At 53.9% G+C, this 24,051-nt stretch overlaps 2 protein-coding genes across 11 annotated transcripts in view; both read right to left on the reverse strand.

Moving 5' to 3' along the window:
• Positions 1-9,783, reverse strand: part of PHYKPL (5-phosphohydroxy-L-lysine phospho-lyase) — a 27,039-nt gene extending 17,256 nt beyond the window's left edge. For 9 of the 10 annotated variants that reach the window (XR_004429911.1, XR_004429913.1, XR_004429914.1 and 6 more), the window contains exons 1-4: positions 9,414-9,783; positions 8,025-8,143; positions 5,603-5,762; positions 403-477 (exon numbers count right to left, since the gene is read on the reverse strand). Coding sequence is in view for 7 of the 10 variants with exons in the window: in XM_033180203.1 (XP_033036094.1) it covers positions 403-477; positions 5,603-5,762; positions 8,025-8,143; positions 9,414-9,472 (413 nt within the window). In the remaining 3 variants the exon portion in view is untranslated. Of the gene's footprint in view, positions 1-402; positions 478-5,602; positions 5,763-8,024; positions 8,144-9,232 lie in introns of all 10 variants that reach the window. The other variant, XM_033180201.1, reaches the window with a different exon arrangement.
• A 5,368-nt stretch (positions 9,784-15,151) lies between these two features.
• The window catches only part of COL23A1 (collagen type XXIII alpha 1 chain), a 365,686-nt gene continuing 356,786 nt past the window's right edge, over positions 15,152-24,051 (reverse strand). Inside the window, 7 exon segments of the mRNA XM_033180209.1 lie at positions 15,152-16,222; positions 16,689-16,727; positions 19,193-19,279; positions 19,493-19,546; positions 22,646-22,672; positions 22,957-23,010; positions 23,094-23,156. Coding sequence (XP_033036100.1) covers positions 16,220-16,222; positions 16,689-16,727; positions 19,193-19,279; positions 19,493-19,546; positions 22,646-22,672; positions 22,957-23,010; positions 23,094-23,156 — 327 coding nt within the window. The 3' untranslated portion in view covers positions 15,152-16,219.

A 24,051-nucleotide genomic window follows, 5' to 3' on the forward strand; every position in this document is an offset into this window, starting at 1 on the left:
GGGGTTGTTTTCTCTGCTATGAAATGGGGTGGGAGTTCCTCTTTCTGGTTTATAATGAATCTTAAATGTGTTGATACTGTCAGCCTCAGCTTTGTGCACATCACACACTCAATTCATGGGAGCTACTGCTGTGGCAGTTTGAACATGCAAAATGTTGTGGGATCACCTTTGACTCCCTTACAAAATGCACTCTACTACCCAGAGCTGCCTTCCCAGAATGGTGGCCCAGGGTGACAGAGCCTCCGGGAGGTCTCAGGCCTGGTCCTCTGCCTGCCACGCTTGCCTTCAGTAGCCCAGGCCCCTTATCCTCCCTGCCTAAGGCACCCGGAGTGAGTCGCACAGATCCCCAAGCAGCCTGTGGGCCAGGCTTCTGGAAACAGTAGGGCTGTGAGTTGCACTTACTGGTCTAATACCACCACGTCCTGGTGTCCTGTGTAGTGGCGAGCCAGCCTCAGGGCCAGGTCATTGGCTTCTGACCTATGACCGAAAAGGTGAGCATGACTGAGACAGTGGTCCAAGAGCTTCCCAGAGAGAAATGCTGAGGGCAGGAGGACCCTTCCAGCAGCAAGAAGATTCTCAGGACATCAACTAGTCAGTCACTTATTTGTTTGGTATATCAAATGCCTCGTATGTACTAGAAGCTGGGGGCAAAAAGAGTAGGTAAAACAGGCCAGGGGCGGTGGCTCATGCCTATAATCCCAGCACTTTGGGAGGCCAAGGCAGGCAGATCACGAGGTCAGGAGATCGAGACCATCCTGGCTAACATGGTGAAACCCCGTCTCTACTAAAAATACAAAAAACTAGTGGGGCATGGTGGCGGGCGCCTGTAGTCCCAGTTACTCGGGAGGCTGAGGCAGGAGAATGGCATGAACTTGGGAGGCGGAGCTTGCAGTGAGCCAAGATCGCGCCACTGCACTCCAGCCTGGGAGACAGTGAGACTCTGTCTCAAAAAAAAAAAAAAAAAAAAAGTGGTAAAACAGACACAGCCTTGGCTCTCCTGGAATTTACATTCTCGTATGTGTCATGAAACTTGTTTGGAAAAAAAAACCATTGTTTTTCCTCTGCTTTCACACTACAACAATCAACACAGAAGACTTCTGTGACTCCAAAAAATATGTAAGGATTTCTCCCTGCCAGCAGGCAAGCAATCAGTTTGCAGCAACACCAGCTGGGTGTCCTCCAATTCAATTCCAACACTATCTACGTGGAGACAGCATCAGATCCCACAGCATGAGGGCTCAGTGCCCAAGACTGCCCCACAGCCCCCTGAGCACCAATAGCAAGTCGGCCTCTGGAACTTTTTTTTTTTTTTTTTGTAGAGATGGGGTCTCACTATATTGTCCAGACTGGGGGCTCAAGCATTCCTCCTACCTCAACCTCAAAGTACTGGAATTATAGGCATGAGCCACTGTGCTGGCCACCTTTGGAATTTTTTTTTTTTTTTTGAGACAGAGTCTCAGTCTGTTGCCCGGGCTAGAGTGCAGCGGCGTGATCTTGGCTCACTGCAGCCTCTGCCTCCCAGGCTCATGTGATTCTCCTGCCTCAGCCTCCTGAGTAGCTGGGATTACAAGCACCCACCACTACGCCCAGCTGATTTTTTCTATTTTTAGTAGAGATGGGGTTTCACCATGTTGGCTAGGCTGGTCTCCCATTCCTGATTCTCCTGCCTCGGCTTCCCAAAGTGCTGGGATTACGGGCGGGAGCCAACGCACCTGGCCGGCCCCCCTTTGGAACTTCTGACCGACTGGCTTCAAGTTGAGGTTCCCACAATTCCCTCTGTAGGTTCAATTAATTTGCTGCACTGACTCACAAAACTAAGGGAAATACATTTACTGGTTTGTTATAAAGGATATTGTAAAAGATACAGATGAAGAGATGCATAGGGGGAGAGATGAAGGAAGGCCATGGAGCTTCCCGTGCCCGCCCTGGGCACACCACCCTTCAGGAACCTGTGTATGTTCAGCTATCTGGAAGCTCTCTGAATCCAGTCCCCTTAGTTTTTATGGAAGCTTCATGACAGCAGCATTCCTTCCACCAGGACATGGGGTAGGACCCTCTCTGGAATGAGAGTTTTATGACCCACCATCAGAAAGGTGGGGAAGATTAGAGTCCTGCCTTGGGCAGGTGAAAGGAAGGCAGGAGGTTAGAGTGATTGTCTCCTGAGGCCTGACATCCAATGTTGTAACAAAAGAGTGTAACAAGGGCTGTGGGAGTTACGAGCCAGGAACTGTGAATAAAAATGAATGTGTATGTAGATATGTGCATCTGTGTATTAATTTTTTTTTTTTTTTGAGACGGAGTCTCGCTCTGTCGCCCAGGCTGCAGTGCAGTGGCCGGATCTCAACTCAGGGCAAGCTCCGCCTCCCGGGTTCATGCCATTCTCCTGCCTCAGCCTCCTGAGTAGCTGGGACTACAGGCGCCCGCCATCTCGCCCGGCTAGTTTTTTGTATTTTTTAGTAGAGACGGGGTTTCACCCTGTTAGCCAGGATGGTCTCGATCTCCTGACCTTGTGATCCGCCCGTCTCGGCCTCCCAAAGTGCTGGGATTACAGGTTTGAGCCACCGCGCCCGGCCTTGTCTGTGTATTTATAGATATGTGTGTGTGTACACATATATATACCACCACAAAAGCCAAAAAAGAAAAAGTGATCCTTTTTCTAAGTGCTATGATGGATGCTCTGGGAGAGAGCCAGAGGGAGCATGTCTATGGGCTGAGCTGCCACCCCCCACCCCCAGTTTGTATGTTGAACCTCTAATCCACAGTAGCTCGGAATGGCTCGTATGTGAATGGATATGGAGATAAGAGAGGTGATTATGTTAAAATGAGGCTGTCAAGGGGCCCCTAATCCAATCTAACCAGTGTCCTTATAAGAGGAAATCTGGACACACAAAGAGACACCAGGGACACTTACACACAGAAGACCAACCAGGGCCATCTCCAAGCCAAAGAGAGAGGCCTTAGAAGAAACCAACCCTGCCAACACCTTGATCTTAGACTTCCAGCCTCCAGGACTGTGAGAAAATAAATGTCTCTTGTTTAAGCCACTCAGTCTGTTATTTTCTTATGGCAGCCAGAGTAGACCAACACAGAGGGTCAGTGGAAGCGTCTATGGGGAGGTAACTTGTGTACTGAGTCCTGAGGGAGAAGTTTCTAGGCAGATGGAGCAGCACGCACCAAGGCCTTGTGAAGGAAAAGAGCTCAGTGTGCTCAGGGAACCAGGAGAAGATGATGGAGGCCAGCGCCTAAGGAGGGCAGGGAAGGAGAGGAAGTGGGGAGACAGGCAGAGGCCAGGTGCACAGGGCTGGGAAGGAGCCTGAGTTTTCTTCTCAGTGCCATGTGAAGCCACTGAAGAGTTTTAATGAGAAAAGGAACATGAGTCAGCTCCCATTTTAAGAGGTGGCCTCTGGCTGTGTCTAATGGAGTCGACAAGAATAAAAGTGGAAGTGAGAAGACCGAGGAGGATGCCAGGTGAGAGCAGGTGGTGGCCATGGAGATGGAGAGGTGGAGGGAGTTAAAAGGCATCATGGAGATGGAGGAGGCAGGATTGAGGCAGGATTGATGCAGGACTGGGGAGCATGTGGTTTCTGCCTTGAGCAGATATAGGTGGTAATGCCCTTTACAAGGCAAGATGAGCAGGGGTGAGTGGGGACAGTCTTCTTGGGCAGGTTAGGGAGAACAGTACCACGGTCCAATCAACCCTTTCTTGCTTTGTGGACACATGAAGCTGGAGATGTTTGTCAGATGTCACAGGCGCAGTTAGAACCTCAAGTTGGAACATATGCGAAATGTCTGGGCTCAAAAAAATTTGCGAGTCACCAGCACATGGATGCTATTTAATACCAAGAGAATGGAAGGTATCACCTGAGGAGAGGGCTCAGAGAAAAGTGGCCCAAGACCAGCCCCAAGGAACAGAGGAGGAATCAACAAAGAAGACAGGGAAGGAGTGGCTAGAGAAACTGACAGAAAACAGGAGAGCACAGCACCCTGGAAGCAAGAGGAGAGAGCACTTTTGGAGAGTGGTAACTGTCAATTACTGCCGGGACAGAGTAAGACAAGGCAGCAAAGAGACTGCTTTGGATCTGGCAACATAGAAGTCACTGGAATCCACACAGAATAAAGCTGGTGGCATAAGAATGCCCCTCCTCCACCACCACTGAGGAAGCACCAGCTTCATGCTGTTTCCAGAGGCTCCAGCTCTTGACATGGGAAATGTCTGGGCTCAAGTTCCTTTCTTTGAATTGCTGTTACCCCATCTGCAAAATGAAGATGGTGAATTCCACTTCCTAGAAATTATCTGGGAGGCAGAGATGACTGTACTATATGAATGGCAACAATAATCATTACTATAATTCAACGCCACCACCTACGATTCGTTGGAATGTTCTCTCCCAGATACACTGTAATCACCTGCCTGTTTGTCTCCACTGCCAATCCTAGTGTGAGCTACCATAACCTTTCACCTAGCCACTGAACTGGGCACCTAACAGTGTCCATTCTTGCGCTCCATTCCCTGTAAGACATCATTTCCTGATTAAAGCCTCTGATGGCTTCCCAATGCTCTTAGGATAAAGACAGTCATTTGGCGGAGAAGGCCCTAGGTGATGGGCCCTGCTTCCCTCCCAACAGCTCACAGCCTCTGCTTTCCCTTAGTGGACTTCTTTCGATTCCTCAAGTGTGCTGGGTGCTATACCCTTTCCTGCTTCAGGGCCTTTGCATGGGCAGTTGTGTGTGGTGACCAACTTTGACAAGAGTTTTGCCGAGACTAATTTTTTTTTTTTTTTTGAGATAGAGCCTCACTCTGTCTCCCAGGCTGGAGTGCAGTGGCACAATTTTGGCTCACTACAAGCTCCGCCTCCCAGATTCAAGCGATTCTCCTGCCTTAGCCTCCTGAGTAGCTGGGATTATAGGCACCCACCACCACGCCCAGCTAATTTTTGTGTATTTTTAGTAGAGATGGGGTTTCGCCATATTGGCCAGGCTGATCTCAAACTCCTGACCTCAGGTGATCTGCCCACCTCGATCTCACGAAGTGCTGGGATTACAGGCATGAGCCATCGCGCCCAGCCTTGACGAGACTTCTGATGCAGTGGTAGCACCCTTCCTTCCTCCTCTTCTAGTTATCTCCCAGTCAGCTCTTAGCTTAACATCCCTTCCTCAGGGAAGGTTTCCCTGTACCCCAGAATAGGTCAGGTCCCCTCACTATTTCTAGGCCTCATGATACCCTGTACACTTCCTCCAGAGCCCTCCTTGGAATTCTGTATTTCTTTGAAGAATCACTTGATGTTTTTGTTCCTTACAGAGCAACCCACAGGCAGGGATTTTGGCTGTATCTATAAGGCAGAAATAAAGAAATGTATTACCTCACTAAACCCCAGCAATGATCCTAGAAAGGAAGTAATAACATCCTTCAGTAAGAGACAAGGAAACTGGATCCAATAGAAAAAGCATCAGGGCCTAGAGCCGGGAATCTCAGGAGCCTGGTGCAATGGGGGCTGCCTCTCCCTGAGTCCACACTCGGTCGGCTACACTACACTGGGCCCATGTGAGCGACTCTCTGTTATCACCTCACCCTCTTCCCGGGGGGCTGGCCACAGTCACTTACCCAGAATTCAGGAAATAGAACACACAAAGCGGCTCCGGCAGCGTCTCCGACAGCCTCTGCGCATAGTCCACAATGTTGTCGTGCAGGTACCGGCTGTTGGTGTTGAGCACCTGGTTCTGTTCATGTGCTGCTCGGACCACGAGAGGGTGGCAGTGCCCGACTGGAAGAAGGCCACCTCCATCACACAGCTGGCTCCGCTCAGCCAGTCCCACTGGGCCTCCCCCAGCCCTAAGCTATAAACCCAGCCAGAAGAGACGCAGTTCTAGAGAGAGAGGTAGAAAGAGGGAGTCTGAAGGCAGAGGAGGGAGAGAGAAGCTAGTTCTGGAAAGGCAGATCCAGGAGTTTCTGAGATTCTGGCAGAAGGAAATGTTCTTCAGCAGAACCCTGTCTAGAAAGCCCATGTCTTTTTTTTTTTTTTTTTTGAGAGTCTCGCTCTGTCCCCCAGGCTGGCGTGCAGGGCATGATCTCGGCTCACTGCAAGCTCCGCCTCCCGGGTTCATGCCATTCTCCTGCCTCAGCCTCCCGGGTAGCTGGGACTATAGGCACGCGCCACCATGCCCAGCTACGTTTTTTTTTTTATTTTTATTTTTTATTTTTTTGAGACGGAGTCTCGCTCTGTCACCCAAGCTGGAGTGCACTGGCCAGATCTCAGCTCACTGCAAGCTCTGCCTCCCGGGTTCACGCCATTCTCCTGCCTCAGCCTCCCGAGTAGCTGGGACTACAGGCGCCCGCCACCTCACCCGGATAGTTTTTTGTATTTTTTTTTTTTTTTTTTTTTTGAGACGGAGTCTCGCTCTGTCGCCCAAGCTGGAGTGCAGTGGCCGGATCTCAGCTCACTGCAAGCTCCGCCTCCCGGGTTCACGCCATTCTCCTGCCTCAGCCTCCCCAGTAGCTGGGACTACAGGCGCCCGCCAGCTCGCCCGGCTAGTTTTTTGTACTTTTTAGTAGAGACGGGGTTTCACCGTGTTAGCCAGGATGGTCTCGATCTCCTGACCTTGTGATCCGCCCGCCTCGGCCTCCCAAAGTGCTGGGATTACAGGCTTGAGCCACCGCGCCCGGCAGTTTTTTGTATTTTTTAGTAGAGACGGGGTTTCACCATGTTAGCCAGGATGGTCTCGATCTCCTGACCTTGTGATCCGCCCGCCTCGGCCTCCCAAAGTGCTGGGATTACAGGCTTGAGCCACCACGCCCGGCCCCAGCTACGTTTTTGTATTTTTAGTAGAGATGGGGTTTCACTGTGTTAGCCAGGATGGTCTCCATCTCTTGACCTCGAAGTCAGTAAGCCCGCCTTGGCTTCCTAAAGTGCTGGGATTACAGGTATGAGCCACTGCACCTGGCCTAGGAAGCCCATGTCTTTAAGGAGGCCTTTTTTTTTTTTTTTTTTTGGAGATAGGGCCTTACGCTGTCACTCAGGCTAGAGTGTAGTGGTGTGATCATGGCATTCACTGCAGCCTCAAACTCCTGGGTTCAAGTGATCCTCCCATCTCAACCTCCTGAGTAGGTGGGACTATGACACCAGTCACCACGCCTAGCTAATTTTTAAGTTTTTTTGTAGAGACAAGGTCTCATTATGTTACCCAGGCTGTAAGGCCTTTTGAGGCTTGCATGACAAAGGTGGGGTGGGGGTGACTGTCAACTTTTTCACTTCACCAGCCAAGGGGGCTGGTGGTAATCTTGACTGCCAAAGGCCAAGGATAGTAACAGTGAGTATGTACTGAGAGCTCACCATGTGCCAGGCACATTCAGAGCAAGCTACATAAATTAACACATTGAATTCTCCTAATACCTTCAAGTGGGTACCTAGTATCATTATGTCTTTTGCAGATAAGCAAACGGAGGCAGAGAATTAAGTAACTTGCCTGAGATCACAAAGTTAGTAAGTAGGGGATTTGGGCCCAAGCAGTCTAAGACTAGAGTCTCTGCTTTTTTTTTTTTTTTTTTTTTTAAATCTCGACTTATTAATCTTCCTTGTCCCTGCTGAGTCTCAGACTCCCTTTCTTGCCGTCAGCTCTGGCAGCCTCATCAGGATGACTGAATTCCTGCTTCAGCTCCCTTGCCCAGCACCTAAGATGGCCAGGGGGGCTGAAGCACTGCCTTGACTCCAGCACTTGGCCAGCACTGTGCTACGCCGCTGGTCACAGGTGGGCCATCTGCCATTCTGTGAGCTCATCATCAGTCCCAAGTGGAACTAGACCCACAGACCTAGATTGCTGACTCCTGCCTGGTTTAGCACAGCTCCAGACTGCAGAATTCCACAGCTATATTGCAAAGGCTGAGCCTCCTCTGCATATTGATAGTGCCTCAACTCAACCCAGGTTCTCCACACCTCTCGGTAATCTCAGGCAATCTCAGGTCATCTTGGGACCAGGCTCACAGCCTTGGCCTCCTCTCCTGCCCTGCCAACCTGAGGTATGATACTGACCGTGAGCCACATTGTTGATGCAGTCGATGTATTCTGCCCCCTGTTCATCGTACATGTACTGCCCTTGGGCCCGGACAATCTTAACAGGATCCTCGGGAAAAAAGAGTCTGCAGGAAGAGCTGTGGGGACAGGCAAGGAGTGGACAGCCATGTCTGAAGACCGAAAGGGTGAAGTCCACTCATCAGAGGCCCCCGCCCACCCCTTCCCAGTTTCTGGGGGAAAAAACGAAAGCTTGAAGGGCAAGGTGCTGCTTCCCTGCCTTGTCTCCTCACTCCACAGGTGGTTGCAAAGGAGGAAGCAGATGGGGTAACAAGTTGCGGAAACTTGGCCGGGCGCGGTGGCTCAAGCCTGTAATCCCAGCACTTTGGGAGGACGAGACGGGTGGATCACGAGGTCATCAGAAGATCGAGACCATCCTGGCTAACATGGTGAAACCCCGTCTCTACTAAAAAAAAAAATACAAAAAACTAGCCGGGCGAGGTGGCGGGCGCCTGTAGTCCCAGCTACCCAGGAGGCTGAGGCAGGAGAATGGCGTGAACCCGGGAGGCGGAGCTTGCAGTGAGCTGAGATCCGGCCACTGCACTCCAGCCTGGGTGACAGAGCGAGACTCCGTCTCAAAAAAAAAAAAAAAAACAAGTTGCGGAAACAGAATTGTTTCTTAAAGCATTTTAAGTCTCTGTGGCCTCCTGGCTCATTTCTGCATGTGGTCACGTCAGTCTCCTGGATCCTGAGAAAAGGTGGCTGCCCCGGCCCACGGGGCTCCGTAAGGCTGCGTGTCCTCCATGGGATGGGGCAGGGCACCAGCATTAGGTGGCTGGCTCTCAGCCCTAAACGCTCCTTGCCAGCCACGTGGTCCTGCTGCCCCTCGCTGGGTGCCAGCCCTAAGCTCCAGTGGGAGGCTACCTCACCCACCTTCCCACCGAGGGCCCCTCACAGGTCAAGTATGCTGCCTGTGAACCGACTCCCCCGACTCTCCCTTCGTCTGCCCTTTCAGCCCCCGCCCAGGTCACTCTGGAGACAGGCCCACGTGCGGCTGACGGGCCACCCTGGCTGAGGTCCTCTCAGGCGCCAGGGTGAAGGTCTTTTCCGGGGTAAAGGCTGCCAAGCGAGGCTGCCGCAGACTGGACAGCGGTGACGGCGGGGCTGTCTCCTGAACGGGGCGGCTTGGAGGCGGCGCTGTCGGGGAGGAGCCCCCGGAGACCACCCACCGGGACGGCCCAGCGCCGCCGCCTTCCCGGCCCTGAGAAACTCCACTGCTGCCGGGTCCGGGGTCGCACGGCTGGAGAGCAGCGGCCTCCTAGTCGGAGGCGCGTGCGTCGTGCGTGCGTGCGTCGTGCGTGCGCGTGCCACCCCGCGCAGCCCCGCGCCACCCGCCGCACGCCCGGATACCTGATGAGCCGCTGCCTCAGGGCCAGGGTGTCGGCCTTCGAGCGCTGGTCTGCGGCCATGGCGGGTGGCTGTCAGTGGTTGTCGAGAGGCCGCGCGGAGACGTTGCCGCGCGGGCTGGTCCTCCAAGGCCCCGCCCCGGGCCCCGCCCCTGCCTGGGTCGGGATTTGGGGCTCGGGTTCGCACTCGGGCCCCGCCCCCAAGCGCCCTTGTAGTGGTGGTTGATTTCTTCGCTTGCCCACTGAGCCTGGCAGCCTTCTGGCCCGTGGTCGTGCCTTGGCAGTGCCGCGCAAGAACTCGAGCGCTGCCCCGTCTCTGGTTCCGGGACCGGCCGCAGGCCTCGTCCTGCAGGCTCCCGCGGCTTCCCTTCCGGAAAAGGGTCCCGGACGACCCCGCCCCTGCTCCTGCGGCCTAGGCGGGGCTCGGAGCTACTGCAGACCTCTGTGGGCCGGACTCAGTCTTTGAGTCAGCTTGGGCATAAAATGGGATCAGCTGTGAGGCCTAAGTGCGAGTGTGTGTCAGCTTGGACATAAAATGGGATCAGCTGTGAGGCCTAAGTGCGAGTGTGTGAGTCAACTTGGGCATAAAATGGGATCAGCTGTGAGGCCTAAGTGCGAGTGTGTGTCAGCTTGGACATAAAATGGGATCAGCTGTGAGGCCTAAGTGCGAGTGTGTGAGTCAACTTGGGCATAAAATGGGATCAGCTGTGAGGCCTAAGTGCGAGTATGTGACTGGTAGCTCACCCGGGGCCGGATACACAGTAGGGGCCTCAGGGTGGGAGAAGCAGGTCCTAGGTTTTCCCAGCCCCGTGAGGGGGCAGCAGGCAGGGCAGAAGGAGAGCCCAGGGTCCCTTCTGGGGCTGACCGAGGGATCCCCGTGGGCTTGACCTTCAGGGCACCATGGTTCCTTCTAGAATCCGGGCAGGGTGAACTGAACGAGCTATATCAACGCTAAGAGAATCATACAGTGTTTGGGCAAGAAGAGAGGTTAGGAAGCCTCCTTTTGGTACATGTGCATGACCCTGAAGCCCAGAAAGGGAAAGGGTTTTGTTGTCAGACACGCAGCAAGGCTGCAGAGGCTGGACTCCTACTGAGGACTTCTTGACTCCCAGCCCAGGGGAGTGAAGAAAAAGCGTCCCAAGGGGCTGGGATGTGAGAGAAGCCCCCTCCTGGGCGGGGGCACTGGAGCTTTCTGCCTTGAAGAACCCTGGAACACGGGCCTGGGACTGCAGCCGGTGTGGGCTGGGGCAGGGGAGGCTCCTGATTGTCCCTCCTGTTCTGTCCACATCTTCATGATTCCCAAGCCTCTGCTTCACTCCCTCATTGCTGATTTCTTCTTCTCTTCCCAATATGGTTGTAAGATGCTTAAGGAATTTATTTATTTTTTAAATTTTATTGAACTCCTGACCTCAGATGATCCGCCTGCCTTGGCCTCCCAAAGTGCTGGGATTACAGGCGTGAGCCACCGCGCCCGGCCACTTAAGGCATTTATTAAAGAACATTTGGAAGGCCGGGCGCGGTGGCTCAAGCCTGTAATCCCAGCACTTTGGGAGGCCGAGACGGGCGGATCACGAGGTCAGGAGATCGAGACCATCCTGGCGAACACTGTGAAACCCCGTCTCTACTAAAAAATACAAAAAACTAGCCGGGCGAGGTGGCGGGCGCCTGTAGTCCCAGCTACTCGGGAGGCTGAGGCAGGAGAATGGCGTGAACCCGGGAGTCAGAGCTTGCAGTGAGCTGAGATCCGGCCACTGCACTCCAGCCCCGGCGACAGAGCAAGACTCCGTCTCAAAAAAAAGAAAAAAAAAAAAAAAAGAACATTTGGAGTTCCTTTTTTCTTTATTGTGTAAAACATACATAAGAAAATTTACCATTTTAACCATTTTTAAGGATACAATTCAGTGGCAAAGTACATTCACATCGTTGTGCAACCATCACCACCATCCATGCAACAGGACTTTTTCATCTTCCCTAACAGAATGGAGTTTCTTATTTTTAACTGTAAAGCTGAATTGAATGTTTTACATGATTTTTGGAAAACATTCTTCCCAAATTAACTGAGAAGTTAACTGCTTGTAGTCTGTGTGTATATATATATATATATATATATATATATATTTTTTTTTTTTTTTTTTAAACAGGTCTCACTCTGTTGTTCAGGCTGGAGTGCAGTATTGCAATCTCTACCTCCCTGGGCTCATGTGATCCTCCCATCTCAGCCTCCCAAGTACCTGGTACTACAGGTGCACGCCACCATGCCCAGCCTGTACTTCGTTTCTGAGGATCAAGGCCTCACAGACTGTGTGTGTGTGTGTGAGTGGGACCGTGGTCACCGTTTTCTTGTGGATTGGCTCCTCCTCATTAGTAGAGAGACCTATGATGCCTCCATGCCCTGCAGTTCCAGCTTTTAAAGTAGTGTGTGTGTGTTTGTGTGTGAGTCCTATTGGGATCCACCTTTCAGCCCTGTCTTGCAGCTCAAACTCCAGCCACAACTGTGGCCCCGTGCAGCTCAGAGAAATCAGGTTGGCTCAGGGGCTTTTCCTGCTTTAAGGCAGAGGGTGAGAAGGCTGTGGCTAGGCCCAGCTAACATCTCACCTGCTCCTGGGTCAAGAGGTGATACAGCTGGAGGTCAGACCAGGCTGAGCCATTTCCTGGGCCAGGAGTATCTTATAGCATGGCACAGGACAACACCAGGAGGCCTCACCTTCCTGCTCAGAAAAGCCCACTCCTTGACTCTGGCCCTGTGGCAAGCAATCATCTGTCCTTTATCTCATGCCTGGCCCTCTAGGCAATGTTGGAGACCAAGAAGGTAGGGGATGGAAGTGGCTGAGCCAGGATTTGAACCCAGGACATGGTGTTTCTCAGCAGGGTTGGCACCAGCATTCTTGTTGAGATGATATGTCATTGGGTAGGATTGTCCTATGCATTTTAGGTGTTTGCTATCCCTGGCCCTGCCCCCTGAATGCCAGGGTGTCCTGCAATCGTGATAACCAAAAGCATCCCATGTATTTCTAGTGGCCTCCTAGGGACCAGGAGGAAAGAGACCTGGGTAAGTCCACTTCAGATTCAGCTATAAAAAGGGATAGTTATCCTTGTGGTTAGTTTAGCTGTCATGGGACACAGCAGCACTCAGTAAATATACTTCTCTCTCTTCCAGAAAGGGGTACTTTGAGGCTCTACTGCCTTTCTTGGCAGGAGGCCTGAGGCCCCCAAGTCCTTGAGGCTCAGCTGTGAAGCAGGGTGCTCCCCAGTGTCTCAGATGGAACCTTGAACAAATCACGGATTCCTCTGTGCCTCTGTGCTCACTCTGGGAGCTTTGAGGACTCAGCAGACTCTAAATGTTTAAGCTTGCAGCTGACAAGTTTACAGGCATTAAGATACAAGGTATGAGACCGCAAGGGGGCAGCAGTGGGCCAAGAATGCCCCATCCTGACCAAAGGAGCAGGAGACACCCCCTCAGAAGACTGGGGAAGTAGGGGAACGCATGGCTTCTACCCCCACAAGGATCTACCTGCCAACCACCCGGCCTCATGCAGCTGCCTATCAGATTCCATGCTCTGCCAGACAAGTTTCGGAGGGACAAATTAGAGGACAAACCCAAGAGCCTAGGTGCAGTCCCAAGCCTGCCACTATGTCCTGGCTGTGCATCCCTGGCCAGGTGACTACCCTTTCTGAGCCTCAGTTTTCCCCTATGTCAAATGGAAATAGCGACACCTGTCACACAAGCCCTGGGCTTCGCAGGGCTGGTGAGGGGATCAAGTGAGGTTCCTGGATGGAGGGAGGAGGGAACTGTGAAGTGTAGTATGCAGGTGGTGAGGTATGCTGAACTCCAGAGGAGGCGTGGACACCCAGTGACCTCCATCAGTCATCACAGCCCCACTGTGTTTCTCTTCCTTTTCCTACTACTGGCTTCCCTGCTGACTGAGACAACTGGCTGAGTGATGTGGCCTGCCATTTACTGCCAGTTCCTTAGGGAGACAGAGGAGGGGACTGGATATATCCCTCCCTCCTTAGTGTGTGGCCGAGCCTCTTCTGCTTAGCAAGGCCATGTCACAGAAGTCTGAGGGGGACCGCCCATACTCTGGCCTGCCCTAGGCCTCAGTCCTTGGAGACTCAGATGCCGTCAGTGCAATGCACCAGCACTGTCATAGACACCATCACTGCAGACCCTTTTTTTTTTTTTTTGAGACGGAGTTTCGCTCTTGTTGCCCAGGCTGGAGGGCAATGGTGTGATCTCAGCTCACCACACCTCTGCCTCCCGGTTTCAAGCGATTCTTCTGCCTCAGCCTCCTGAGTAGCTGGGATGACAGGCATGAGCCACCACGCCCGGCTAATTTCGTGTTTTTAGTAGAGACGGGGTTTCTCCATGTTGGTCAGGCTGGTCTTGAACTCCTGACCTCAGGTGATCCGCCCACCTCAGGTGATCCGCCCGCCTCAGCCTCCTAAAGTGCTGGGATTACAGGCGTGAGCCACCACGCCCAGCCCATGGCCCTTCTGGTCTAGGCCACCCTGGGTTTGCTTGGTTTTGTCATCTGTAACAGGGTCTCTCTCTTAGGGTTGTTATAGGGACCAGCTGTGGTGAGAAGTGGGAACACTTTGCAGGACTGTGGCCCTTGCTCAGCAGCTTTGGAGTCAGGAGAGATGAAAATCAGAACCGAGGATGCTTCTGGGTGAGGGACACACCCTACATTCTTCGCATACTCTACACTGGATCCTCACGGAACCACAATCTGAGTGCTAAGCAGTACCCTGTCATTTCACAGCTGAGGTGGCACTTTGCATTTTTTCAGAGGGGGCTGCAACAAGATCTACAATTCCACATTTTCTCCTTGAAATATGATGTTGACACTTTCCCGTGGAGAGGTGGGGTCTAATTCTCCTCCCTCCACCCTTTCAGAAAGTGACACCACGTGACTTCTGAGACTTGGCCCTAAAAGGTGACACAGCTTCCAACTGGCTGACCTGGGACAGTCACTTTTGGAATCCAGCCACCATGTGGGAGGCAGCCTGGGTCACATGGAGAGGCCACAAATAAGTATTTGCCATCTGAGGTCCCTGCTATAGCCAGCAGCAACCACCATGTGAGAGTTTGAGTGAGAAGCACCCACACTGAGCTCATTAACCACAGACTGTACAAGAGAAATTGAATTTTTTTTTTTTTTTAAAGAGAGGAATTTCTCTACGTTGCTCAGGCTGATCTTTAACTTCTGGGCTCAGGCAGTTCTCCCGCTTCAGCCTGCCCAGCAGCTAGGACCACAGGCATGCATTAACCCAGCCTACTAGTGTGAATTCTTTACTTTTGGTAGAGATGGAGTTTCACTATGCTGCCAGCCCGGTCTCGAACTCCTGGGCTCAAGTGATCCTCCCACCTTGCCCTCCCAAAGTATTGGGATTAAAAGCATGAGCTGCTGTATCTGGCCAAAACGACCATTGTTTTAAGGCAACAAGCTTTGGAGAGATTTGTTATGCAGCAGTCTTGTAACCGCAATAGAGGAGCACACGGGCTCAGTTTGACAGGTAATGACTTGCCAGAAGACTCAGCTGATGTGTGGCGGGACCAGGCCATGAATCTGTGTCTTCCAAACTCCAAATCCCATCTTTGCCCTGACCCTGAACTTCCTCCTTTGGTTTCTGGGATGGCTCTTACTCAGGGAGAGTCCCCTTTTCCCTCCTCACCCAGCAGTGGCCAGGATGAAACCACAGCCAGAGGTGCCCCAGGGACAGTCCGCAAGGACAGGCACACCCAGACACACACTTGTGGTTTATTACACACAGTGATCTCCATCTACAGAGAAATGGAAGGCAAGCAGCCAGGATGGAGCTGGTTGCTGGGAGCACTTGCTGGAGGTGGAAAAGCCTCTCGTCAGAGCGTGGGTGGGTCTGGTGGCAGGCCCTTTGCTCAGGACAGCTGCAAACCAGCCCTGAGGTTTGCTTTGCCTGCACAGCCCACCTAGAGAGCCATTTTTGGCCAGAGTTCTGGGTGACAGACTTGGGGCCAGTGAGACCCAGACTCTGAGTGGCAGGCCTCCTCCCTGGGCCAGGCCATGTCCCGTCTTGTCTCTCTCTGGGTGATATGGAAACAGACACAGGAAGGAGCAGTCAGTCCAGCCTGGGCCCCTCCATCCCCGACACTCTGCTCCCTGGAGCTGGGTGCACATCACAGCGATCACAGAGCTCAGCCACTACTTCTGGCCAGACGACATGTGTTCTCAGGGCAGGCTGGCCTCCTGAGGCCAACTGAATGCAGTAGGAGCTAGACCCTCTTGGGGGATTTTCACTCACTGCTCCCCGGGCCCAGCTGCAAGTGCTGGGCGAGTCTTGTCCAGGGGCCAAGTCTTGTTCAACTGTAGAGGCAGCTGGTTGTGGTTGAGTTTGGAGGCTGGTGAGGCCAGGAGCAGCAGCCGCTGTTCCACCCCTGGGTCTTCTTGGATAGGGTGTGTCCCAGGGACTCCAGAGTGTTTGGGGGCAGGTTCTTACACAGCTCAGAGTCTCTCTGCTAATCAGGTGACTGAAGGCCCCATGTAGCATCTTTCTAGCCTTGCCCGAGCCAGGTGCTTCTACCTTCATCTCCTTCCTGGGAAAGCCCAGGCCCGAGGGTGCCCCTCAGGTATACACCTCCCGGGGCTGGCCTGTCCACTTTCCAGGAGCTTCACATGCCAGTGGCTCTGGGGCTGGGTGGGCACACTCTCGAATGTTAAAAGGCCACAGGTAGCGCATTCCATGAAAAAAGATCAATATATTACTGTTTTGTTTTTACAAAAATTAAAAATGTCCACACAGATCTGTACAGGTGTGAGCTGGGCCTGTGGGTCACTGGAAGAGGAGGAAGAGACTGAAGGTGATGAGGAGCCCGAGAGGCCCCGCCCCCATCCAGGCCACTTTGCTCTGGCATCCCCCATCCTGCTCATTTCCTCGGGAACAGGTGCAGATCCCTCCTCTCTTCCCTCCCCCGCACTCCCTCTCCGTGAGCCTGTTTGGACAATATCCCAGGAGGCACTGATGGCTTTGCTCTGCCTGGGCCAGGTGTCAGTTGAGTCCATGTGACCCATAGGGTGGGTTATGCACCATCACCCAGGACCACAGTCCCACGCCTCAGCTGCAAGACGGGAGAGTCAAAACCAGGGTCATGATGGGAAACTTGGCTCTTCAGTCACTGTGAGGGAAGCCACAGACACCCAGAGGTTTGAGTGACAGCACCTAGGCTCCAGGGCCCTCCCCATTCCGCCACCCTCCCCTGCCTCCCCCGAGCCTGCCCTGGAGACTCTTCCCTGCAAGGTACCTTATGCCAGCAGCCAGGCACAGGCAGTCCGTCGGGGCCCTGGAAAGGAAGACGGTTTCAGTGATGGGGATGGGGCCTGGGGAGCTCCTCTACACCCCACATACCCTCCCCTGGTCTGTAGGGAGGTACAGGTCAGGGAGCTGCCATGTGAGAGGCTGCTGGGCCCCACTGAGGCAGAGCCACAATGCCTCCTCTGTCCACCCAGGTAGTGGGGTCATGGGGACATGACGGCCTCTGACTGAGCTTGTCCTGTGTTCCCTCTGTGCTTTGTGGGGACTGCTGTGCAGTGGGCAGGAACAGGAGGGCACTAGGAAGGGATGGGCATTGTGCCAGGCATGCACAGGCTGGCCTGGGTCCTGCTGAGAGCCGCGTGGCTTCCTGCCTGATGTGACAGTGACTCTGGCTCCTCACCCTGGGGCCTGCGAGCTTTCAGGCCTTGGGCAGGAATGGCTCCTGGAGGGTTTTAAGGATGGCCAGGAGTTGGCATCCTGCTTCAGTCTGTGCTAGCCCTGCACAGGGCAGGCTCAGGCTGTTGGGGGTTGGGGCTGGGCGTGGGGTGGGGCTGTCTAGTGGCACCTGTGGTGCCCACTCAGCAGCCAGACATAAGCAGGGTCTAGGTTTCCTCGGGCAGCCTGAAGGGTGGGGAAACTGGAGAGGAACAAAGACTAACTTATCAGGGACACCAAGGCACAAAACATGTCATTCTGTTCCAAAGCACAGGCATGCGCCTCAGACACTGGGCATCCCCCGGAATATTCCCATGTGTACACCAGGGGACCAGGCTAGGGACCAAAGGGAAAGTGAGGAGGAGGGCAGAATGGAAAGGAAGGCAGAAGCGAGGAAGGCCGGGGCCCTGGCTGCCCCAAAGGCCCACACAGCACACGGCACATGGCACACAGCAGGCCAGACCGCCTACCGCAGGGCATGGTCCATTGCCCCTCGCAGGGCCCCGCCAGCCTGGTGCCCCTCTCCGGCCTCTGCAGGTGGGATTCTCCTGTTTCAAAGGAGACAAGGGCTTACTGACTTGGAGGGGAGTCCTGGGCCAGGGGCTGGAGCTGCAGGACTGGGCCAACCTGCCCCTGCTGTCCCCACACTTTCCTCTTCAAGTCCTTTTCTCACTGACTTCTCAAAACTGTCCGAGGGGAGGGATACCCCCCACTGCAGGGATAAGGACACTGAGGAACAGAGGCCATAGGTCTGGGAGGGGGTCTCTAACTCTGGCACCACTGGAGGTTGAGGCTGGCCTGCACACATCCCCGCGGAAGGCCCCCCTCCCCATTCCCGTGGCTGGAGTGGCCAGGTATGAGTATCTGTCCAGTTGTAGTATGAAAACCCAGCTGTTTTGTTTTTCCTGTCTTTTCTGAGCTCCACTGGAAGAGTGTGACATGTAAACCCTCCCTACTTTCTAGAAAAAGGGAACTAGGCAGGGCACAGTGGCTCACACCTATCGTCCCAGCACTCTGGGAGGCCAAGGTGGGACAATCGCTTGAGCCCAGGAGTTCAAGACCAGCCCGGACAACATTGTAAGACCCCAGTTCTACAAAAATTAAAAATTAGCTGGGCATGGTGGTGCATGCCTGTAGTTTTGGCTACTCGGGAAGCTGAGGCAGGAGGATCACTTGAGCGTGGGAGATTGAGGCCGCAGTGAGCCATGATTGCACCACTGCACTCCAGCCTGAGCGACAGAGTGAGACTCTGTCTCCGGAAAGAAATAAAGGGAACTGACTTTTGAATTGTGGTTGTTTCAGGCACTGGACACGGGCTGGTGGGCTACTACGGGCCACTGAGAGCAGGGAAGGAGGTAAAGGAAGGGTGTGGAGGCAGGTAGAGGGGATGTGGGGAAGAGGGAGTTGCTGCCGCAGCCCAGAGAGACTCTTCTGGGAAGGATGAAGGAAGGGAAGGGACAGCCAGGAAGAGAGGTCAGAGTGGTCCCACCGTCTATGCTTGGGGAAGCTGAGGTTCAGCCCAACTTGGCCTCAAGCCCAGTGGGAGTCAGACCCCGACTCTGACCCCAGGCAGCCAGAGCGGGGGGCTGGGAACTCACTGCCTCCGTCCCCAGCAGCAGTGTGCCTGTGCTGACTTTGGTTCCCTCCTCAGGGTCCAGCCCCTCCCAGGGCACCGCTGATGGTACTGACGACTCCAGGTAAAGCCCCTCCACTCCTTGTCTAGACCCTGTCCATCTCCAGCCCAAGATGGCCCACAATGGGTTCCTACTCAAGCCAGGCCTGTCCTGGGGCTGAACAATGAGGGGCGGGGCTTCCGTCTCTACAGAGTGGCTGGGTTCCCTGAGCCATGCCCATGGTTGGGGGTGGTTAGGACCAGAGCAAGGGGAACCCTGGTGATGGCAGTAGCAGCAGCAGTGGCTCTGACAGTGAGCAAGGCTGGTGCGTGACCAGTGGGGCCTCTGGGACTTGCAGCTGAGCTCTGAGGACAGGGAAGATGTTGGTCTGACCATGGTTGGAGGCCAAAAAGACCTGGGGGCAGGGCCCTCCTCCGACACCTACCACAGGACATGGCTGGTCCAGGCCCGGTGGCCCCGGCTCGCCCTTCTGGCCCTTCACTCCTTTCCGGCCGGGGACCCCTCTCTCTCCCTGTGCAGGAGGGGAGATGGTGGTATTGGCCATCTGCTGCCAGGCTCAGGAACCTCCAACACCTCTCCGAGAGACGCGCCTGGGGTCAGCCTCCCCCTGCCTCCCGCCCACCTGCCCAGCCCGGGTTCTCTCTGCCTGCTTCACCTGAGCCTCCACTCCCACCTGCCTCCTTCCCCCTTTCCTCCTGCCCCAGTCCCGTCCAGCTGCCCTCACCTTCTCTCCACGCTCGCTCCGATCACCTTTCTCTCCTCGGGGTCCAGGAAAACCCTGACAAAAGGATTAGAGGCTAAACCCGAAAATGAGGCTGGAGGTTTGCACCTCTGTTACCGGCTCATCTCTGTTCCTCTCCCATCCACACGCCCACTCCCACCCCCTGCATATTCGTGACACACGCCGGCCCAGCCCCAGCTGCAGTGATACACTGCTGGGCACAAGGCTGAGGTAGGAAGAGCATGCATTTAGGATGCCAGCTGGGCTTGCTCCAAAGTAGTCCCTGGACATCAACACTTAGGCAGAGCTGCTGGCAAGGGGTTTTCTCTGACATCACAGAGGCAGCTGGCGCTGGTCTAGGCTTGGCTGGGGACAGAGACCCTGGAAACCATGGAAGTCATGTCGCTGTCTGATGGGATGAGAAATGGTGACCTCTGTTCTGTGCCCTTGGTTCAAAAGCCATCTGTCCATTCATCTATCTGTCCATCCACCCAACCAAGGTGGCTAAACATCCACTAGGAACTGGGCTGTTGGCTGGACACTGGGGGCAGAGAATTGGAGTCATCATGGCCGGGCGTGGTGTAATCCCAGCACTTTGGGAGGTCGAGGTGGGCAGATCACCTGAGGTCAGGAGTTTGAGACCCATCCTGGCCAACATGGCAAAACCCTATCTCTACTAAAAAATACAAAAATTAGCTGAGTGTGGTGGTGCGTGCCTGTAATCCCAGCTACTTGGGAGACTGAGGCAGGCGAATTGCCTGAACCTGAGAGGGTGAGGTTGCAGTGAGCCGAGATCATGCTACTGTACTCTGGCCTGGGCGACAGAGCAGGACTCCATCTCAAAAAACAAAGAGGCCGGGCATGGTGGCTCTCACTTGTAATCCCAGCACTTTGGGAAGCTGAGGCGGGCAGATTGCCTGGGCTCAGGAGGTCGAGACCAGCCTGGGCAACACAGTGAAACCCCATCTCTACTAAAATACAAAGAATTAGCGGCCTAGCAGCGTGCACCTGTAGTCCCCACTACTTGGGAGGTTGAGGCAGGAGAATCGCTTGAACCCGGGAGGCAGAAGTTGTAGTGAGCCGAGATCGTGCCACTGCACTCCAGCCTGGGTGACAGAGTGAGACTCCATCTCCAAAAAAAAAAAAAAGAAAAAGAAAAAAAGAGAAAGAAAACAATTTAAAAAAGAGAATTGGATTCGACATGCTCCCTTGTTCATGTGTAACGGGGCAGGCAAGAGAGTGCTGATGACAGTCAACGCTCAGTGACAGAGGTTGAAACAGGGTTGGTGGGACTCTCGGGGGAAGGGCTGTTCTATCACAGGTAGGGGGTCAAAGGGAGTTTCTGAGCACGGTCCTTATTACAGCTGTGCCTGCTGGGGTTGAGGAGGGGCCTGGCATTTGCCAGGTAGAGCAGGGTGGGCATGGCTTTGAGATGCTACCCTGAGCACTAGGCCTCCTAGAAGGCAGCTGTAGCCACATTCATGGTGGTATGGAGTCTCTTTAGCTCCACCCCCAACTGGGCCCAGAGCCTGCAGTTGGTTCAGCATTGTCCTCTCCCCTCCCTTCCCATCAATGGATCCCAGCCCTCCCAGTCAGAAACACAAGCTACAGCTCTTCCTTTCCTTCCTCCAGTTGCTCTCCCAGGTAATGTTGTCTTTTTTTTTTTTTTTTTTTTGAGATGGAGTCTTGCTCTGTCACCCAGGCTGGAGTGCAGTGGCGTAAACTTGGCTCGCTGCAACCTCTGCCTCCTGCATTCATGCCAGTCTCCTGTCTCAGCCTCCCGAGTAGCTGGAATTATAGGCGCCCGCCACCACGCCCGGCGAATTTTTTGTATTTTTAGTAGAGACAGGGTTTCACCATGTTAGCCAGGATGGTCTAGATCTCTTGACCTCATGATCGGCCCGCCTCGGCCTCCCAAAGTGCTGGGATTATAGGCATGAGCCACCGTGCCCGGCCGGTAATGTTCTCTTTTTAAAGTCTAGGGTGGACACCAGAGTCCTTGCAGCCCTGCATCTGGTCCCATGTCCCTCAAAATAGCTACCTGATTTTCCTGAGAACAACCTCCTCTCTCACAACCCATTGATTCCGCCCCAGTCCATGGTCTGACTCGTCAGGGCACTGCATTCCTACGGTCAAGTGACAGTTCAGTGTTGACCTAACTGGGACCAGGGAGAGCCTGTGAGACTTCCTGTAGAACACTGGAGTGAGTCAAATTTTCTTTCTTCTTAGTTTGGGCCTGGGAGGATGATAGTCTTGAGCTGCTGGCTTTACCTCACCACCACGCGGAACTTGATTTCCACAGGGAAAGCGGACAAGAGAGGGTGAAAGGCTGAGTTGTGTTGACACAGTTGAGCCCTGGATCCATGTGTTGAACCTCCAGATTTTTCAATTATGAGTCATTTTAAGCCAGTTTAAACTATGTTTTCTATGTATGCTACCAGAGAGACTTGATATAATCAGCCTGGGCTAATACTTCCCTTCCTCTTCTTCTCAAATTACTGCTCTAGCTAAAGCCTTGTTATCTGTCACGATATTGCAGCGGGTTCCTCACTGCTCTCTTCACTTCCTTGCTACAATGCATCATCCATCCATCTATATATCCATCCACTCATCATCCATCATCCCCTCCATCCATCCATCATTCATCCATTATCCATCCATCCATCCATAATGGATAGACAGATGAATGGATGGATGAGTCCATTCAATCCTCCATCCCTGCATCCATCATTCTTCCATTATCCATCCATCATCCATCCACCCATCCATCCCTCATCCATTCATCATCCACCCACCCATCATCCACTCATCCATCATCCATCCATCCATTCACCCATCTATCCATTTATCCATCCATCCATCCATCAATCCTGCAGCGATTATGCATTTATCAATCCATCGATTCATCCTCCGTTGTCCATCCATCATCCATCTGCCAATGTATCCATCCTTTATCCATCCATTCATCTATCCACAAAGGACCTACTCTGGCTGTGCACTGGACTTGGCAATGGGGACACAGGGGGAACCAGTCAGTTGCAGTCCCAGCCCTGGGGAAGGGGATCACACTTGAGTAGCCAGATCAGGTTACTGCATGAGGGCAGAAGATACACACAAGAGGCACCCGATTACTCAAAGTGATGATGAGACACTTACATCTAGTCCTGGCTCCCCGGGTCTGCCCTGAGGAGAGACACAGAGTGGGTGAGAGGGGTTGGGGAGGGGGGCTGGGAACGCCACTGCTGGGAAGTCCAGCCCCATGGGTTGGCCACAGACATGGAGGCAAGGAGACCCACCAACCACGCAGGCATAGATGGAGCCACGACAGACCTGGCATCCACAGAGCCTGAACTCTGGCCCTGTGAAGTGCAGGGACCCAGTGAGGTACAGGGTTGGGGTCCCCGGGTTGAGCGCCACCATGACCGTGTGGCCATAGTTGGAGAGGGGGTTCTGAATGAAGCGGTTACCTTCTCTCCTTTGGTTCCTGGCAGCCCAATAAGGCCCGGTGGGCCAATTGGCCCCTGGATAGAAAAGGAGTGAGTCAAGAGGCATGCTAGTTACAGGAATTAACACCTGTGGGACAAACAAGGCTTGTGAGACTCACAGGCAGGCCGTTGGGGCCTCTCTCACCAGACGCGCCTTTCTCTCCCTTTGCTCCATCCAAGCCCTGGAGGCAAAGGAGGGAAATCAGTCAAGGGGAAGGGGTGAGACAGAGAGTAGGACAGGCAAGCTTGGAGACTGCAAGGGAGCTGGGATGTGGACAGAGGAACAGATCCAGGCTCCACCAGACCTGACCCCAGCTTACTCCCTGGTGAGGGTGATCAGGAGGAGGTCTGGCCATGCACATTGCACCTTTTCCCGAACAGGCTCTCTCAACCCCATGGAAGGTGATTACGGTCACACCCATTTCAAAGATGAGGAAAGCAGGTGCAGACGGGGGCGGGGACGGGCCCAGCCACACAGTGGGAGGCAGCAGAGCTGGGTCCCCATCAGGCTTCTGTGGCAAGCCTTGGACCCTGTCCCTGATAGCAGCTGCCTCTTTGAAACATGAACTGTGGTGGTCTTAAGAGAAAACAGAACCAGAAGCAGTGCATCTGGTGGGGCTGCAGGCTCAGGCCTGGGGTTCCATGACTCTCAATCCCACATCTGGCCTCTGAGCTGGGGAAGCAGAGATGTGCTTGTGCCAGGAGGGTGGTGTGACAAGGAGTGAGGCCAGATGGCCTCCCCGTCTGTGTTTGCCTCCCTGGAGCAGGGCATGCGGGCAGCCCACACTCGAGGATTTAATGTAAGAGCAGGCAACACTCCATTATGTAATATACACCAAGCCCAAGACTTTGTGCTCAGGCTGTGGCAGCTGAGAGACAGATGTGTGTGGGGCGGGCTGGGATGGGGAAAGGTGGGGACAGTGCATGGACCTGAGAGGCACAGAGAAAGGAGAAGAGGACAAGCAGTAGAAACAGTGGGTGGTGGACCCGAGGAGGAGAGAGGTACAGACTGGGGTTCTGGGCAGAGGGAGGAGGTGGAGAAGAGAGCCCCAAGGGTGGAGAGGGGGCACTGGCCCC

The sequence above is a fragment of the Trachypithecus francoisi genome, unplaced genomic scaffold, assembly GCF_009764315.1.
Source record: "Trachypithecus francoisi isolate TF-2019V2 unplaced genomic scaffold, Tfra_2.0 Lachesis_group2, whole genome shotgun sequence".
In the NCBI taxonomy this organism is placed as follows: Eukaryota; Metazoa; Chordata; class Mammalia; order Primates; family Cercopithecidae; genus Trachypithecus; species Trachypithecus francoisi.